Genomic DNA, 16334 nt, shown 5'->3' with positions numbered 1-16334 from the left:
ATACGCTACTTTATTTACGCAAGAGGTGTCGACTACGCCGATCGGCAAATGCAATGTTCGAGTCGGTCGACGACCGCTGGAGCTGCCGCGGGCGCGTTTGTCCAATCAGTCGGGGCTCGGTGCGGCTCCGTAGCAAGTGACGAGCCGCGGCCGCAGCGTTGACGCGCACCACACCGTTCGACGACGTTGCGCCGAGCATCGGCTCGATCGGCGTCATGGGCCGGTCGTGGCTCTCAGCTTCAGGCGGCGGCGACTGCGACCACCCGCTGTTCTTTGGACTTTGACTGCGACTGCCATATCGTGGCAGCCCCTGCCGCGTCACGAGTGTTGCGGCCGACGACGACCGAGGCATGCTCTCCTCGGGCACCTCGGACACGAGGTCCAAGTGGCTTGCTGCGTGTACGAGCTTCTTGAGTGACGGTGCGCGGGTCATGACTGATATTGGGGTCCCATCATGGTACATGGGGCGCCGAGAGAACGAGTGCAGTTGGCTAATGTTGGAGAGGCGGCGGATCTTCTCGTTCGGGTCGACCTCTTCGTGCTCGGATTGCTTGGGCGACGACAGCGGCTCTTCCGCGACCGACGCCATTTCGGGCAGCATGGCCGACGAGGGCCCGACAGTCTCGCTCTCGTCGTCCTGCACCGACGTCATCGACTGCGTCGTTGGCAGGAGCGGCACCGAGCACCAGTTCTTGAGGTTCCGCGCGCGGTATTCCGGGAAGCGCTCGAGCGTATACTCGTACGCGCTGTGTTCGAGAATGTACATTTCGCAGTTGGAGATCGCCGAGCACGTTGCACTCCGCGGCGTGTTGTGCAAGAGACTGCGCTCGCCAAAGTAGTCGCCTTTCTGCTTGACAACTTCATAGCTCTTGGCGTTGTTGGTCACGAGGATGAAGCCCATGTGAATAAAGTACATGGACCGTTCGTAGTCCCCTATCAACGATATAAGGTGATGGACCTCAGCCAAAATTACCTTCGCGGATGATGACGTCTTTGGCAACGTAAAACTCGGCTTGGAGCATAGCGACGATCGCGCGCGTAAAGTCCTGGTCGCACTCGGCAAAGAGCTGGACCTTGGTGATCAAATCGCGCTTGACGTACACCGCAATGTCCTCGCGGATCGCGCTCGAGAGCGGCGCGAGGGCTTTGTTCTCGACAATGCCCTCGCTGCGCTCCCAGAGCATGCGAAAGTACTCCATGATCTGGAGGATCACAGGCCGCGGAAACTGCCGGTGCACGAGGAACGTCGAGACGACGCCGAGGTGGTCTTCGAATTTGACCAAGTTTTTGAACTCTTCCTCGAAAATCTCCGAGAGGCCGCCGGTGAGAATGCCGTATGCGAGCAAGCCGACAAAGACGAGGCCAATGGTCACGATGGTCTCCATCAGTGTCGTCGCGCGCGAGTCGCCGAACGCCACCGACGTGAGCGTCGTTGCCGCAAAGTAGTAGGTCCGGAGGTACGCGACGCTCAATGGCTCTGCGAACGAGACGTGGCCGGCGGACACGAGCGTCGACGGCGAAGTCAACGAGCTATGGAGACTCACGTAGTACCAAATGCACGCGATCCAGTGCCCGCAGAGAAGGAAGATGCCCCAAATGTTGAGAAACGAAAGAAAGAGGCCGAGCCACGAGATCGACTTGAAGCGCAGTGTGAGGAGCTCGCGGGCTTTGGTGCTGTAAGCAGGCACGTGCACAAGCCGCGCGAGCTTGTTGAGCCGGAGGAGCGACACCGAATGCACGAGCGGATACGCGTCGCCCCAGACGCTCGACGGAATCACGAGCGCAAAGAGCTCAAAGGGGACGGCAGCGATCACGTCATATACATACCCGTCCTTGTGAAAGTACTCGGCGCGAAGCAAGGTCGGGTCGGACTCGAGCTCGCCGCGAATCATGCGGCAGAAATAGCCCCAGCGCAAAACAACGTCGATGAGGCTGAGGACATCCAAGAGGTACTCGGTGTATATCCACGTGTCGACGCCATGCACGTCGTGGAGGAGGACGCCGTGCACAAAGCACGCGCGCAGCGGGAGCGCGATTGCGTAATAGAGCGTGATACCGAAAAGCAGTTGGTCCCATGACGCGCGAAACGTCGAGTGCGGATGTGTCCACCACGGCGGCATCTTGACTTCGGCCCAGATCGAGATGCGCGCCGCCTCGGACCCCTTGATCGGTGTCTGGAGCCGCAGCGAAGCCCGGCGAAGCACGTCGAGGTGGTCAAAGTGTCCGCTCGTTTGGCGCTTGTCGGACAAAATGTCTTCGATGCGTGGCGTCACCTCTGGTGTCGAGCCGACTTCAAGCACCTTATCACGCGACTCGACCCACGAGCTGCGGTGCATGACCAGGCCAGCGTCGACCACACGTCCTGTGCTTGCACCATGGTTGTTCGTCGCCTGGTGGTTTGCCTCGTCGTCGTTCTCGTCGTCGTCGTCGTCGAGCTCGTCTTCGTCCAAGTCGTCCATGTCCTCCTCCTGGCGCGTGAGACTGCGCATGATCACGGCCGTGCGCTGCTCCCGCCGGCGCTGGTCGGCAATCAGCTTTTTCCGGAGCTCGCTCGTGGTTTTCACGGCCTGGATCTTTTGCTGGATGACGCTCATGCTGCGCTCGCGGAAGCTCCGGCCTTTTACTTTCTGGCGACTCAGACGGCGTTCGGGTCCAACATCATTGGGCTCGGCATCGTTCGCCACTGGCAGCACGCGACTGGTGTTGGATTTTTTAAACCGCAGCGTGTGCAGCGTCGTGCGCATGACGTTGAGCCGGCGCTGGCCGTACGACGAGAGCCGGCGGAGGTTGTTGCTCATCATGTGCTTGCGCGCCTTTTGGTTGGGGCTCGAGACGCCATCCACGTACGTCAAGTTGGTCAAGATATTGGTGAGGGCGACCTTGAGGTACTCGTGCTTCGCAACGAGTTGCGGGCTGATCTCGGCCTCGAGTTCGCTGCGGCGATCGTCGGGCCAGAGAGCGAGCCAGTCGGCGCGCTCGAGTCGGAAGACCTCGCAGCACGTTGACGCGCGCACGGAGGTGAGGTGCGTGAGGTCGGGCATGAAGAAGGCGACTTCGCCAAAGAGGCAGCCCTCGGGCACGGCCGCGACCACGAGGTTGCACGCACGCACGTACTGCTCGGCGCGACCTTGGTTCATGATGAAGAGCGAGACGCCAGTGCCGCCCTCGACGAGAATATTGTCGTGGGGCAAATAGAGCACGGGGAAGAGGCGCTCGGCAATCGCTGCCAACGATGCTACGACGTGGACGTTAGCGTGGTGAGACAGGCACATGGATACCAGCGTCGAACGAGAGGAAAAGAGAAATCTCGCGGAGTCGTTTTCCGTATAAATCAAAGTACAGCTTGAGTCGGAGCGAATGCGGAAGGTCCGCAAAGATGGTATCGGCCTCCATGCCACGGGTGCACTCAAACTGAAACTCAAAGTACTCGTGGCCGCGCTCGAGGAGAAACTTGGGCAGCTTCTGCGATCGGCCATACTCGTTGTAGTTGTCGATGCGCAGCTCAAATTCGTGGGCTTCCTAGTAATCGAAGAGCGATGAGACACATTTGAAAATGGCTCGTGGACCAACCTTGTCCATGTTGGCAATGATCGACGTGAGTCGCCCAATCACTTGGCCGACAAAGAAGAAGCCTGCAAAGCACGTGATCGACGTGTAGTACGTCGGAATATTCGTGATCGGATCAATGTCGCGGTAGTCCGTCGCCGTGACCTGCAATCAGAATCAGACTCAGACTCAGAATGTGAACGTACGGCCGTGACTGCCCAGTACAGCGTGCGCAAGTACACGACGAGCGCGTTGCCAGGATACTCTTTGATAATAGGGTCTTTGAGGTGCCACTCCATGACCTCGTTCTCCAGCAGCAAGTCCTCCGTGTGCGGAAGATACCCATCAGGGCTCGAGATGATGAAGAAGAAGGCGCCGGTATAGTGCGCAAAGATCGTCAGGATCAAGAGCAGCCTTGAGAGGCGGAGCCCGGCCGTGACGCGCGCTGAGACGAATCGCTCTTGGAGTCCGAGCTGGATCGCGTCGATGAGCTCGGGTAGCTGCAGACACCGGAGGAGCCGCGGCAGGCGACACAGCGTCATCGTGAACGGGTCGCCGACATAGTAAATAGGGGCACTCGCCGCGACATCGTACACAAGGTAGTGCGAGCGATAGTGCTGTCGGCTCTCGGACCGGGAGAGGTTCCCGCCACTCTCATTGTCGTATGTGAAGTGGTTGTACTTGAGGTAGATGTCGACGAGGAAGATGACGTCGCAGAGGTAGTCGAGAGCCGTCAAGAGCGTGTGCGCCGCGTCGCTTGGGCGCCGGAGGAACGAGATTCGAAAGATGATTTGGACCGCGTTGTAGACCATGAGGAGCACGACGACGGCTTCCCAGACGCGCCGAACGCGGCTCTGCGGCGGGATGACGCCGGCGTCGCGCGGTGGCATCACAAAGAGCGTTGTCGTGCTTTTCGCAAAGCTCACCTAGATACCACATGTGGTCGTGAGCTGCATGATCTCGGTCTAAGTAGAGAGAACGCACAATCTTGTCGCGAGTCAGATTCGCCTTGATCGTTGACCACGCCGCGTCCACACTCTCGTGGACTTCGATGCCTTGTTCGTAGATGATTTCCCACTCTTCGGGGTAAAACTTGATGATTTGCTCAAACTCGTGGCGGCGCAAGACGCTGAGTTCGGTCGCTGTCATGGCGCGAATGCTCATCGCATATGGAATCTCGAGCACAAAGTTGGCCTCGCCAAAGCACGCGCCGGCATGGAGCACTTGGATCGGCGTCGTCTTCTCAAAGACTTCGACCGTGCCATTCCGGACGACGTACAGGTCGGCGCCCATGTCGCCTTGGTGGGCAATGACGTCGCCCGCTTGGTACGTCTCATGGCGAATGATCGTGGCAATGATCTGCTTGCACTCGTCGCTGACGCCGTCAAAGATCGCCATGCGCTCAAACGTCTGCGCGTGCAGAAACGTGAGGATCTCGTGCTGGAGGTTGTCGGGTAAGATGGTCAAAAAGGCTTCCTCGTTGACGCCCTTCTCGCGCACCCACTGGTTCTTGTAGTACCGGCGCACTTGGTGCTGCACGAGCGGCGACACGCTGCGGTAGCGCATAAACCGGTTGATTTGCATCAGTCGGTCCTGACTTCGATTCTCGTTGGCCATCATTTGTGCGATCGCGCTCGAGATGGCGCCAATGACGCCAAAGTTGATGAGGCACGACACGTAAAACCACAGACAGGCGTACGTGTACTCGGCCGTCGAGAACGGAAGGATGGGCCCAAACCCGACAGTGGTGAGCGAGACGACCGACCAAAGCAGCGCCCGCGCGTACTCGGAGTTGTGCGGATGGTGCACTTGGTCGTAGAGGAACCACGTGCAGTTGGCAAAGATGCCGCCGTCGTGCGAGCAGCGCGCGCGCGTGATCTCGCTGGACGTCCAGTGCGTCGCCTCTGCGGCCGCGTGCGGCGTCTGGACATTGGCAATCAAAAACCAGAGGCAGCCCGCAACGTGCGTGACGAGGAGGACTCCGAGCGAGAGGTACACGACGGTTTGGAGTGCTGATGACACGCGGTGTTCTTCGAGGACACCGGAAAGCACGTCTTGCAGCTGGCGCAAGCGTACGAGCCGTAAGAGCCGAAAGAGTCGAAGGTAGAGGACAAGCGCGCTCCTATACAAACATACGACGTCCGCGCCTGATCATCACAGGTGGCATATACGTACCATTCATAGGGCAGAGCGTCGCCGATGATGGCGATCGGAAGGATCGCGATGAGGTCGTAGCGCCACGCGTTCGACTCCTTGTAGTGCGCAAAGATCAAGTCCGGGTCCGTCACGGGCGCCGTGGTGACGACCGAGGACGTATCGAGGAAGGCGAAGTACCGCGCTTCGAACGTGATGGTCAGAACGTAAAAGAACTCGTTGAGAACGCTGGCGACGAACACCAGCGTGACGCTGGTCGACGTGTCGATGTTTTCTGCGGTGCGAAAGATGAGCTTGTACGGAATTTCGACCGCCATGTAGATGAGGCTGCAAAGGTGCAGCATCGACCAGAAGCTGCGAAACTTGGAGTGCGGCAGCACCCACCGACCAGATTTGGACTGGGCGTGGCGCATGACGCTCTGCAGCGTCTCGCCTTGGTTGAGCAGCTTTTGCGTCTTGAGCATTTGGTGGTCGCGCGCCTCGATAGCGTCGCGCCACTCGGTTTTGCGTTGCGCTGCGACCGCTGTCTCGGTGTAGTAGGCGTCAATGACCGTATGGAACACGTCCGTGTTGAGCTGGTAGAGCTCGCAAAACGTCTCGGCCAGCGCCTTGTACGCAAACGCGTTCTCGACAAAGAGCGTGATCTCGCCAAATGCGTCGCCTTGCGTGAGCTTGGAGATGATTTTCTGATTGTCGTCGACGAGGAAGACCTTGCCGCGCGCAATGAGGTACATTTCGCGAAAATGCACCGTCTTGGTGATCCAGTCCATGGGCATAAACACCTGCGACGTCAAAAGCGACGCGAGGTTCTGGATCACATTGGCACTTTCCTTGGTCAAGAAATACACCTACCCCTCGTAGGTCCGCCATGCACGCGTAATCGCACACGTACCTTGCTGATGAGCGACGCTTTGAGCACTTGGGTGCATTGCATCTGGAAGTGCGCCGGCAGCGACGCAATCACGTTGTTTTCGAGAATCCCGAGCTGGACGCGCCAAAAGTAGTCGAAATACCCGAGAATTTTGATGCGGAGGTTCTCGGGCAGCTTGCGCGACTGCGTATACTAGGTAGAGACATAATGAATACGCATTGTCCACGCTTGACGAATGGATGCAAGCACGTACCGTGCGCGCGTCTTCCAGCAAGGCCACATACGTACTTCGGCGTGAGTTGTAGTGGCCAAACACGAGCTCGAACCCGCCAATGATCGCGCAACTCATGAGCGCGCGAAGGAGCTGGATCAAGATGCCAAAGCAGCCTTCGGCGTACGTGTACGCAAACGCGTCGCCAAACGCGACCGTCACGAGCGTCCGAATGTACTGGTCCCAGATGTGGCCACCTTGGAGCTGGCCTTGGAGCACCCAGCACGTGGGTGTGCCCACTGCGAGCGACGCCCCGCCGCCGCTGAGCTGCCGATGGCCACCGCTGCTGGCGCCACCGCCCCCTTCGCATTGGTCCAAGTGCACACCGCACTCGACGTGCGCTAGCAGCATGTAGGCAGCGCTCACGAGGTGGAAGAGCGAGAAGTGCGTGACCATGAGCATGACGAGGAAGGATACCGGCGTGTTGTTGAGCCGCGCAAAGCACTGGTAGCGCGAGAGGACGGTCTTGAGCGCCGCGAGGCAGCGCCGGCCGTTGTGCAGTCGGAGCAGCTTGGGGATGCGCGCGAGGTGGAGGCCGTTGATGCCAAACGCCGCGAAGCACACAAACTCAAACGGGATGAGCGCGGCGGCTTCGAGCAGCAGCTGGAAGCGCGAGATATGCGCGAGGCTGCGCCCCGAGACGGTGCCCATAAAGTGCAAGTGGCGCGCTGCAATCGGACCGGACTCGGGCTTGACGGCCTTTTCGTTGGTGGCGCGCGCCGCCATACTCGCGAGGCGCCCCGGTGCGCGCGTCGCCGTTGTTGTATGCGACGAGTGCTGCGAGAAGCTCATCGGGCGGTTGTACAAGCCGCGGTGGTAGCGCGAGAGGAAGTAAAAGTTGACGAGCCCAAAGACGTCAGTGACGACGTCGACGACATAAAAGAGCCCGTCGTTCGCGTCGAAATGCGGGTCGGCGTGGCTCACGAACGGGTCAAACACAAAGCCGAGCCGGAGTGGAATGAAAAAGAGGTAGCAGAGGAGCTGGAAATTGTAGAACAGGACGTAGAGAAACTCGCGCAGATGCCCATACTTGCGGCGGGCGACGACGCGGTGCACTCGCCGACGCGGCGGCCGCGACCGGTTCCCAAAGCGCAGCTCGGTGGCCTTGCGCTGGAGATACCCCCGGAGGTTGGACCACAGCATCATTTGTCGTCGCGTTCGGTGGATCCTGGAATGGGCGGGAAACGCACTGGCTAAAATTACAAAAAAAACATTTTCGAAACCCCTGCCCCAACTGCCGCCATCATCGCACGCTAGTTTGTAAAGTGTAGAATGACGTTTTTTGGCTTAGACGAGCAAGAAGCTCCGACTTGGCTCTACACTGCTTACAAGACGATTTGCCACTTGGGACGCAAATTGTCGTTGACCGCCCTAGTCAAAACCATAAATTAGTTAGTCTCCATGTAATCAATAAAAGACGGACTTGACGAAATCAGGCTCGGCAAACTGCGCCTTGCCGCGACCGCCGTGCGTGACTTCATCCAGCGTAAAGCTCAATAGCAGCACGTTGATGGTCGTCTCGTAGAGCTACACAATGCGTTCAATAGCCCATTCTCAAATTGGAACTCAACTCCGGAGGAGAGATGACGTACCGACATGAACGTGTGGGCAATCGCATACGAAAAGAGCGCGATCGAGAGCATCGGGATCGTCATGTTGGTCCACGTGTCGTCGGCTTCCATAAAGATGTACGCGGCCAAGCACGCGCCCGAGCAAATGATGACTTTGCCCTACAGCGACGAAACTTGATACACCAGATCCGTGCAGCTGGCTGTACGAGGAGGACGCTGGCGTTGCCAATGCGGTTGATCGACCCGATGCGCAGGAGGTGCGACGTAATGAGGGAGTGGGCCACCTACGCATGCCAGCATCGTGTGAGATGACGTGATTGAGTCGTGGGACCTTGGCCGCGCTGTAGAAGCTCGAGCCTTGCATCGCGGTCACGAACGACGCTTCTTTCGAGATGAAGATCACAAACGACTTGAAGCACCAAATGCAGCACTAGACAAATACATGACAACTTGTCCACAGTTGAAACCAAAAATGTACACAAAAGAGCGTCGAAAACACACTCGCGACGCCGCTCCCGAGGCTCTCGTTGTCCTGGACGTCTTCAATATACATGAAAAAGTTGCGCACGTAGCGGATCGGTGCGACCACGAGCGCGCTGAGCGCGGCCGTGCCGAGGTGGTTGCCAGCGATGCCCTCGAGCGCGTACTTGACCGGGTCGTCGACTTCAAACGTCTTTTCTTTTGTCGCCTTGTCGATCGGCGAGAAGTACCAGAGCGAGACCGCCATCGCGGTCGTCATCTCTGTCAGACTCAAGATCGTCGTGATCGCCCAGTAGATGCCAAACGCGTGGTAGAGGAAGAACCACCGGAGCATCGGGCTGCGCTGAAAGGACGCGACGAGCACGGTGACTAGCCATAGAATTTATATCTCATTTGGATGCATTGAGCGCGCAGACCAGTCTCGGTGGACCCCGGAAGACGCAGTGTCTCTTCGAGTTGGACCGTCTCACCGGCGCCAAAGAGGCAGACGGTGACGGCGAGACCCCAGATAAAGACGAGGAAGAGCAGAAACGTGTGGAAGAAGGGCAGCAGCAGCAATTTCGGTAGCTGGTACAGCACGCGCGTGCCAAAGACCATGAATTTTCCCGCGAGGACGAGTCCTACAAGACCGCGAACATCACAAAAATGTTGAAAATCGTCCCAAAATTTCTGGAAATTTGGGCAACGAGCAGATAAGACGTACGCTGCACCATGAGCACGACGATGAAGAAGAAGAGGATCGCGCCGCAGAGCAAGAGCACGGCGAGCACCAAGAACGCGTTCTGCGTTGCGCGGTCAAACGCGTCGCTGTTGGCCGAGAAGAGCCACGCTTGGACAGCGGCAAGGATGAGCGCGACTTGGACGCCGACGACCGAGAGACCGAGGACGAGGCAGCCAAAGAAACGGAGTACAATGAGGTAGACGCACGCGAGGCCGACCGCGATACCGCACGCCGAGAGCAGCTGCTTCCAGTTCTACACAAAGATATAAGAACTGAGAGGGCGGTATAAGCGCGCCACAACCTCGCGGATGCCACCAATGTACTGTCCGATCACGTCGTTGAGCTGTGAGACGTGCGGAAGGTCCTTGAACGCGTCCGTGCCGTTGGGCGCGCACACAAAGTTGTTGGCGACCGTCTCGTACGCGGTAAAGACCACGACGCGGTCCTTTGCCGTCGAGTTGGCCGGCCGCGCGCCTGGCGCCGTGATGGTCGTCGAGTCGTTTAACGGGACCCACGGGACGTGGAGGCGGACCTCGTCGCCGGCGTGCGGGCAGGACGCGACGCAGACGCCAAAGTCCGGGTGGCTCTGCCAGAGCGGGTAGTACACGGACGCGTTGAGGCCGCAGGAAACGCCTGTGTAGTCCATGGGCTCGGTCAAGTATTGCATCTTGTGCGTGAGGCCGTCCTGGACAAAGGCGACGATGCCGAGCGCGATCATGCCGACCCAGTAGAGCACGAAGAGCACGAAGAAGATGATGTCGGTGAGCCCGCGCACGCACGTGGGCCCGAGCAGCTTCCGGCGCGCGAGGCCAATCTCGGCGTACGTGTCTTTGTCGGGCAAAAGCGGGTCTGCCTCGGACGACATCCACGGCGGGTTCATCGCGTCAAAGCTGCCACCACGCGAGCCCGCCGAGCTCTTGTTGCTTCGCGGCGGCGTCTCGCCCGTCGGGCTGTACATCCACGTGGGCATCTTCCCCGACGACGACCGGTCGCGCCGCGTGAACATCGCGTCCTTTCTGCTGGTGGAAAATGGCACTTTGCACTTTTTCTTGGCAAACCTCTCAAAACGAATATGCACCGCATTGCTCCGACGCGGCTCTGCACCACTCTGAGCTGCCAGTCTCTCAAAGTGCATGCGCGTTGGTTGAAGGCGCCACCACCTGTCGACCGAGCGTGCCCATGGCGCCAAGCTGTTCGTGCACGGGTTTGAGATGTGCAATCCAGTGGCTGATCCAGTGGAAATACTCTTGACGCTTCCACACGACGTCCTCCTGTCGCTGTTCGCTACTGCTGTGCCCAGCGCGATAGAGACAGTGCGCGTCGGTCCGCCTCATGGGCACTATGTACCCGCACCCTTGCCATGCGGCTTGCCGGGGTTTGCCCCACTGGGACAAACCACCCGAAGTTCGAAGGTATGCGATGGAAGGACTGAGGCTCCTGTGTGTAATGTGCGCAGAGAGTCGGACAAGCAGGCACGTATCGAATCAAAGAGGTTTGCCAACCCGGCGTCATATGGCCTTCCCCGGAGATTACAATCGATTGTAAAACAATATCAATTGCTACAGGCCATGGGCGGCTGCGAGGAATCGGCGGGATGCACTCCTATTTCCGCCCTACTTGATGGACATTCGGCGATCGCCTTAGCACATGCCAGCCGCCGACTTCCTACTGCGCCTCCCGCGGCTCACATGCCTGCTGCTTCTGCTGCTAGCTGTGCACGCGCTCGGCAGCGCTAATGGTAGCGGGTCCGAGGAGGCCCTGTCGATGGCCCCGACGACGAGCCCGCCCAATGCGACCCACATCGACAATTGCCACCAAATCGTGGGCGCTGCCATCAACATGAGCTGCAGCGCCGACTCGATCTTCCAGTTGGGCACGCTCGCGATGAACGAGTCGTCGCTCGACGCCTTTTGCAGCGACCCGAGCTGCGGCAAGAAGCTCACGGCCCTCATCGCCGCGCGCGACCAATGCAACGACATCGAGCTCTCCGTCTTCTTTGAGCTCGCCGACATGGACGGGTGGCCGCAGTTCCAGAACATTTGCGCGCCCACGTGCCGGCCGCAGTACATTGAGTTTGCCAACCAGTGGTACAACTGCCAATCCTTGGACGAGAAGGCGCCGCCCGACGCCCCGCCGGTGCGCGTCGCCTGCACGGGCTGTCACAAGGTCAACGAATCCATCAGCGACGTCTCGTTCGTCGCGACGTGCGGCGGCCTCGTCGACTTTATCCGTCGCATGCTCGCCGAGCGCCAGCTCTCGAGCCAAAATGCGCCGTTCGACATGAACCATTTGATTGGGACGTGTGCCAAGTACGCCAACATCTCGATGGTACCCCCGCGCATGGTGGACGCCCCCCACAAACCCGGGAGTCCGTTCCTGCTGATTGTGATTGTGCTTGGTGGCCTCGGCGCGATGGGGCTTGTCGTCGGCTGCTTTCGGCGCTGGCGCCGCGAAGACGTGCCCGCCGAGATCGACCAAAACCGGCTCTTGTCGCGGTCGTCGGGCGGGCGGTCGACGACGCGCACTGGCAGTGCACCGACGACCGAAGGCCGGGCGTCTGGCGACATCTTGCGTCCAGCGGACGTAACGATTCTCGACCGGCTGCGCGTCGACGATGCCAGCGTCGTTCGGACGCGGCTCCTCGCCAAAGGCGCACACGGCGAAGTCTACCTTGGCAAGTACAATGGCGAGCGCGTCGCGATCAAGTGCCTTCTTCCGGGCCGGACGAGCCAGCACGAGGCGCAAGCCATGGTCGACGAGATCAAAATGCTCTCCCGGTGCGACGGACCCGCGCTTCGAACATGGCCGACTCATCCTCTATCCATAGACTCGACAGCCCGTTCGTTGTCGCGTTCTATGGCGTGTGCTTTCTTCGAAATGCGCCCCTCGCGCGGCTCTCGTTCCTGGTCGAGTTTATGGACCGCGGTGACCTCCGCGACCTCTTGGTGCTTTCGGCGGCCGATCCCGCGGCGCTCTTTCCATGGCTCGAGAAGCTCCAGTGCGCGTGGAGCGTCGCCCAAGGCCTCGTGTACCTTCATGAAAGTTCGGTCATCCACCGCGACCTCAAATCCCGCAACGTTCTCCTCGACTCGGTCAAGGGCACCAAGCTCACGGACTTTGGCGTCTCGCGCCATACGTCCAAGACGCTCACGATGACGGCTGGCGTCGGCACGTACCGCTGGATGGCGCCGGAGCTCTTGAGCGAGAACCAGTACACGGTCGCCGCCGACGTCTTCTCGTTCGGCATGGTGCTCTCGGAGCTCCTGACGCACCGCATTCCGTACTCGGACCTAATGTCGAAGAACGGCCTGCCGCTTGTAGACACGGCAATCATCAATATGGTCATCAACGGCGCGATCACACCGACGCTGCCCGACGACTGCCCGTCCTGGGCACGCGACCTCACGCTGGCGTGTATCGCTGCCGACGCCAACGCCCGACCAAGTGCGAGGCAAGTCGCCGCGATCCTGCACCAACAGCTCGTGCTCGCGGTCCCATAACTTAACCTATTTATCGTCTCATGGTTATTAGTCTCCATCAATTCGGTTACCCTAGTCCTAGTCACAGGAAGAGTTCACACAGAACTCAGGTACGAGCAAGATACCTCGCAATGCGAGTGCAAGTTGCACGCCCAAGCACAGAGCGACTCGGAGGCTGCTGGCGGGCTGCTGGCTGCGCGCGTCTTCGGACTGACTCGGACGCTTGGCGGACTTGGGCAAAACCACTCGGGGACAAACCACTGTGGAAGCATCGGACTGATGCGGGTTCTAGATTGGGACTTCGGACTTCGATTAGGCCGAAATCAGGCTTCTGCGTTCTCAATCAGGGCAGCGACGCAAGTGCGAACTTCGTCATGTGCACTGACGAGGTGGCGGAGACCTGCCGCGGGCTCATTGCGGCCGCGGACGAGAACGCATGCTCCAGCCCCGTCGTGCTGCATCTGCAGGACAACGTGACGGCGACCGACATTGACGCCTTCTGCAAGGACCCGGCGTGCCTCACGCTGCTCGACCGCTACTCGCAGATCGGGCTGCAGTGTCGGGGCTGCGGCCTCCCGGCGCTCGCGACCATCGACCAGTTTGAGCGCTGGCCGCAGTTCACCAAGATCTGCGCGCCCAGTTGCAAGCGCCAGTTCAAGACGTTCGCGCGCCACTTTTACTCGTGCTACGAGTACGACTCGGTCGAGTGGGGCACGCCGACGAGCGACACGTGCGCGTCGTGCAAGAGCCTCAACACGACGATTCGCCAGACCGCGTTCGCCAACGACTGCGGCGGCAACGTCACGACCATGTACACCTTTGTGCAGCTCATGACGTCGCGCACCAAAGCGAACGACTCGCGCGACACATCCCTCCTCATGCGCACCTGCGAAAAGCTGTACGCGCCGCCGCCGCCGACCGCGACGCCGACGCTGACCCTCGGTGCGACCGACTCGTCTCTCATCGTCGTTGCCGGCGCTGTTGTCGGGCTCCTCCTCACGATCGGCCTCTTTGTGCGCTGGCACCGGCGGCCATCACCGCCCATGCCTCTTCTCATCGACCCTTCAACACAAGAGGCAGCGGCCGACTCGCCGACCTCGGACCTCGAGTCACCAACGCTCGCGTTTGCCTCATTACGCAACTCGACACTTGCGCTGCTGCCGGCCGACACGATGGCGCAGCTCATGGCGCTCTCCGTGCACGGCCACGTGTCGTGGCAGTACTCGATCGCAAAAGGCGCCAACGGCCAAGTCTTTCTCGGGTTATACAAAGGGCAAAGAGTCGCCATCAAAGCTCTTTTGCCCGAGCGCTGCGACGTGCCGACGGACGTGTACGCGATGGTCGACGAGATTCTGATGCTCTCAAGGTCCGCTTCTCCGTACGGCGACTTTGGAGCTTACTTGTCGTAGGCTGCATCACGGCCACATCACTGAGCTCATTGGCGTCTCGTTCACCGTACCCGACCACGCACTCTGCTTCCTCATCGAGTACATGGACCAAGGCGACCTGCGCGATCTCCTCGTGCAAAATACGCCTGCCACCTACATCCTTCCACGCAAAGTCGCCGCGGCGCTGAGCGTCGCGCAAGCGCTTGTCTACTTGCATAACCTCAAGATCATCCACCGCGACCTCAAGTCCCGCAACGTGCTCGTCGACTCTCTCAAGGGTGCCAAGCTCTGCGACTTTGGCGTCGCCCGGCTCGCGTCCAGCCACGACACGATGACGGTCGGTGTCGGCACGTACCGCTGGATGGCGCCCGAGGTGCTCAGCGAGAACCAGTATACAGTCGCCGCCGACGTCTTTTCGTTTGGCATGGTGCTCTCCGAAATCGTGACGCACCGCATCCCGTACGCCGACATCAAGTCCCGCACTGGCCAGCCGCTTGTCGACACGGCCATCATCAGCCTCGTGGTCAACGGCGCGATCACGCCGACGCTGCCGCCCGACTGCGCACCCTGGCTCGTCGAGCTCATTCTGCGCTGCATCGCCACGGAACCGCACCAGCGACCGACGGCGAGAGACATTGTGTTGGTGCTGCAGCGATATAGTACAACCATGAATGTGTAAACCACGGGACTAGCTATTTATGACGTCAAAGAATCGACACTGTGTATGCGATCAGGTCGCTCTCGTTGGTCGGACCGCTCGACCGCGCAAGGTCAACAACGATTGTCTGGTCAGTCTCTGCCGTGCCGAGTGCGAAAGTATCAACTTGATACAACGAGCCGCGACACTGAGCCAAGGACGCTTCATGTGGTTACGAGAGGTACCCTGGGGTATGCCGCATGGCACCCATTTGGAGCTCGTGCAAATGCTTGTAGCTCGATTTTTTCTGAATGCGGTCGCGATGGATGTGGACGACGAGGACCGACCCGACGAGCTGGCTGAAGACGCGCTTGAGTCGATCGGACGGCAGCAGGCGGAAGAAGAGCTCGTACTGCACGTTGCACGTTCGCGTCACATAGGCGTCCGAGACTTGAAGCATGTTCTTAATCAAAAGAAGCCCGCGGTCCAGGACCACGTCACCGTTCAAGTTGGTTGCGGTGCATCCCTCGATCGACGTGGTGACAGACGACAGGTTGGGCACGCCCAGGTACGCCAGCACCGAGTTGGTTCGAGGTACGCGCACCGTGTACGAGATGTACCACGAGGTGAGATACACGCAGGCTATCGCCAGCAAAACGATGCCGCCCGAGAGAAGCGGCGAGAGCACGTGAAGGCGAGGAAGCGCGTCAAACGCAAAGCAGTTGATCGAGGTCGCGAGCCGACACGAGCTTGACACGGCGTTGCTTTGGGGCGCAACGACAAACGCTTCAAGGCAAAACACTAGAAGCCAGTTGACGACACTGGCCACCAGAAGCAGCCACGTCTGCGTGACCAGTCGCGGGTTGAACCAGATCTGAATCAGTGTCCCCGTCATGATACCAACGATCGATGCGAGCTGGGCGGGGCCGAGGTACACCAAGTACGTTTTGTCAAAGCTTGGGTTCTGGTACATGTACGTGCTCAGCGATTGGAGACTGCGGTTGCCGTAGAAAGTCAGGAGCAAAATCACGGGACCAATCACGTTTTTGGACAAGTAGACGGGCACGCTGCAGATGACGCTATGTCGTAGAAAGGCAAACTGGAGCAGCACCAAGTAGAACGTCAGACACCAGAGCACGAGCGCACTCAGAAGAAAAATCGAGTCGCACGTCCAGAGCATCGTCACGTAGCCTTGCATGTCCATGAGCCAGCCGAG

The 16334-nt window shown here is 59.6% G+C and overlaps 5 protein-coding genes across 5 annotated transcripts; 2 read left to right on the top strand and 3 right to left on the bottom strand.

Moving 5' to 3' along the window:
- Positions 1 to 3: 3 nt before the first annotated feature.
- Positions 4 to 8021, bottom strand: SDRG_01314 (hypothetical protein). The gene is made up of 9 exons (XM_008606832.1): positions 6825 to 8021; positions 6593 to 6763; positions 5722 to 6548; positions 4531 to 5668; positions 3753 to 4472; positions 3571 to 3711; positions 3279 to 3519; positions 974 to 3235; positions 4 to 933 (listed from the first exon to the last, which is right to left on the bottom strand). The coding sequence occupies exons 1-9, from the start codon at positions 7986 to 7988 to the stop codon at positions 11 to 13; spliced, it is 7587 nt and encodes a 2528-aa protein (XP_008605054.1). The 5' UTR covers positions 7989 to 8021; the 3' UTR covers positions 4 to 10.
- Positions 8022 to 8099: 78 nt separating this feature from the next.
- SDRG_01313 (hypothetical protein) lies at positions 8100 to 10811 on the bottom strand. Its single transcript, XM_008606831.1, has 9 exons — positions 9916 to 10811; positions 9597 to 9867; positions 9310 to 9513; positions 8892 to 9262; positions 8745 to 8843; positions 8620 to 8697; positions 8435 to 8572; positions 8266 to 8369; positions 8100 to 8213 (listed from the first exon to the last, which is right to left on the bottom strand). The coding sequence occupies exons 1-9, from the start codon at positions 10747 to 10749 to the stop codon at positions 8168 to 8170; spliced, it is 2145 nt and encodes a 714-aa protein (XP_008605053.1). The 5' UTR covers positions 10750 to 10811; the 3' UTR covers positions 8100 to 8167.
- Positions 10812 to 11201: 390 nt separating this feature from the next.
- SDRG_01312 (TKL protein kinase) lies at positions 11202 to 13150 on the top strand. The gene is made up of 2 exons (XM_008606830.1): positions 11202 to 12391; positions 12442 to 13150. Exons 1-2 carry the CDS (start codon positions 11262 to 11264, stop codon positions 13112 to 13114), a joined length of 1803 nt encoding a protein of 600 aa, XP_008605052.1. The 5' UTR covers positions 11202 to 11261; the 3' UTR covers positions 13115 to 13150.
- A 299-nt stretch (positions 13151 to 13449) lies between these two features.
- Positions 13450 to 15211, top strand: SDRG_01311 (TKL protein kinase). The gene is made up of 2 exons (XM_008606829.1): positions 13450 to 14459; positions 14503 to 15211. The coding sequence occupies exons 1-2, from the start codon at positions 13468 to 13470 to the stop codon at positions 15158 to 15160; spliced, it is 1650 nt and encodes a 549-aa protein (XP_008605051.1). The 5' UTR covers positions 13450 to 13467; the 3' UTR covers positions 15161 to 15211.
- Positions 15212 to 15290: 79 nt separating this feature from the next.
- SDRG_01310 (hypothetical protein) lies at positions 15291 to 16322 on the bottom strand (the record flags this gene model as incomplete). Its single annotated transcript, XM_008606828.1, has 1 exon — positions 15291 to 16322. One exon carries the CDS (start codon positions 16320 to 16322, stop codon positions 15351 to 15353), a length of 972 nt encoding a protein of 323 aa, XP_008605050.1. The 3' UTR covers positions 15291 to 15350.
- Between the last annotated feature and the right edge of the window lie 12 nt (positions 16323 to 16334).

The sequence above is a fragment of the Saprolegnia diclina genome, assembly GCF_000281045.1.
Source record: "Saprolegnia diclina VS20 unplaced genomic scaffold supercont1.3, whole genome shotgun sequence".
NCBI lineage: Eukaryota > Oomycota > Saprolegniomycetes > Saprolegniales > Saprolegniaceae > Saprolegnia > Saprolegnia diclina.
Note: the sequence above shows the minus strand (reverse complement) of the source record. Positions and strands in the feature narration are given on the sequence as shown.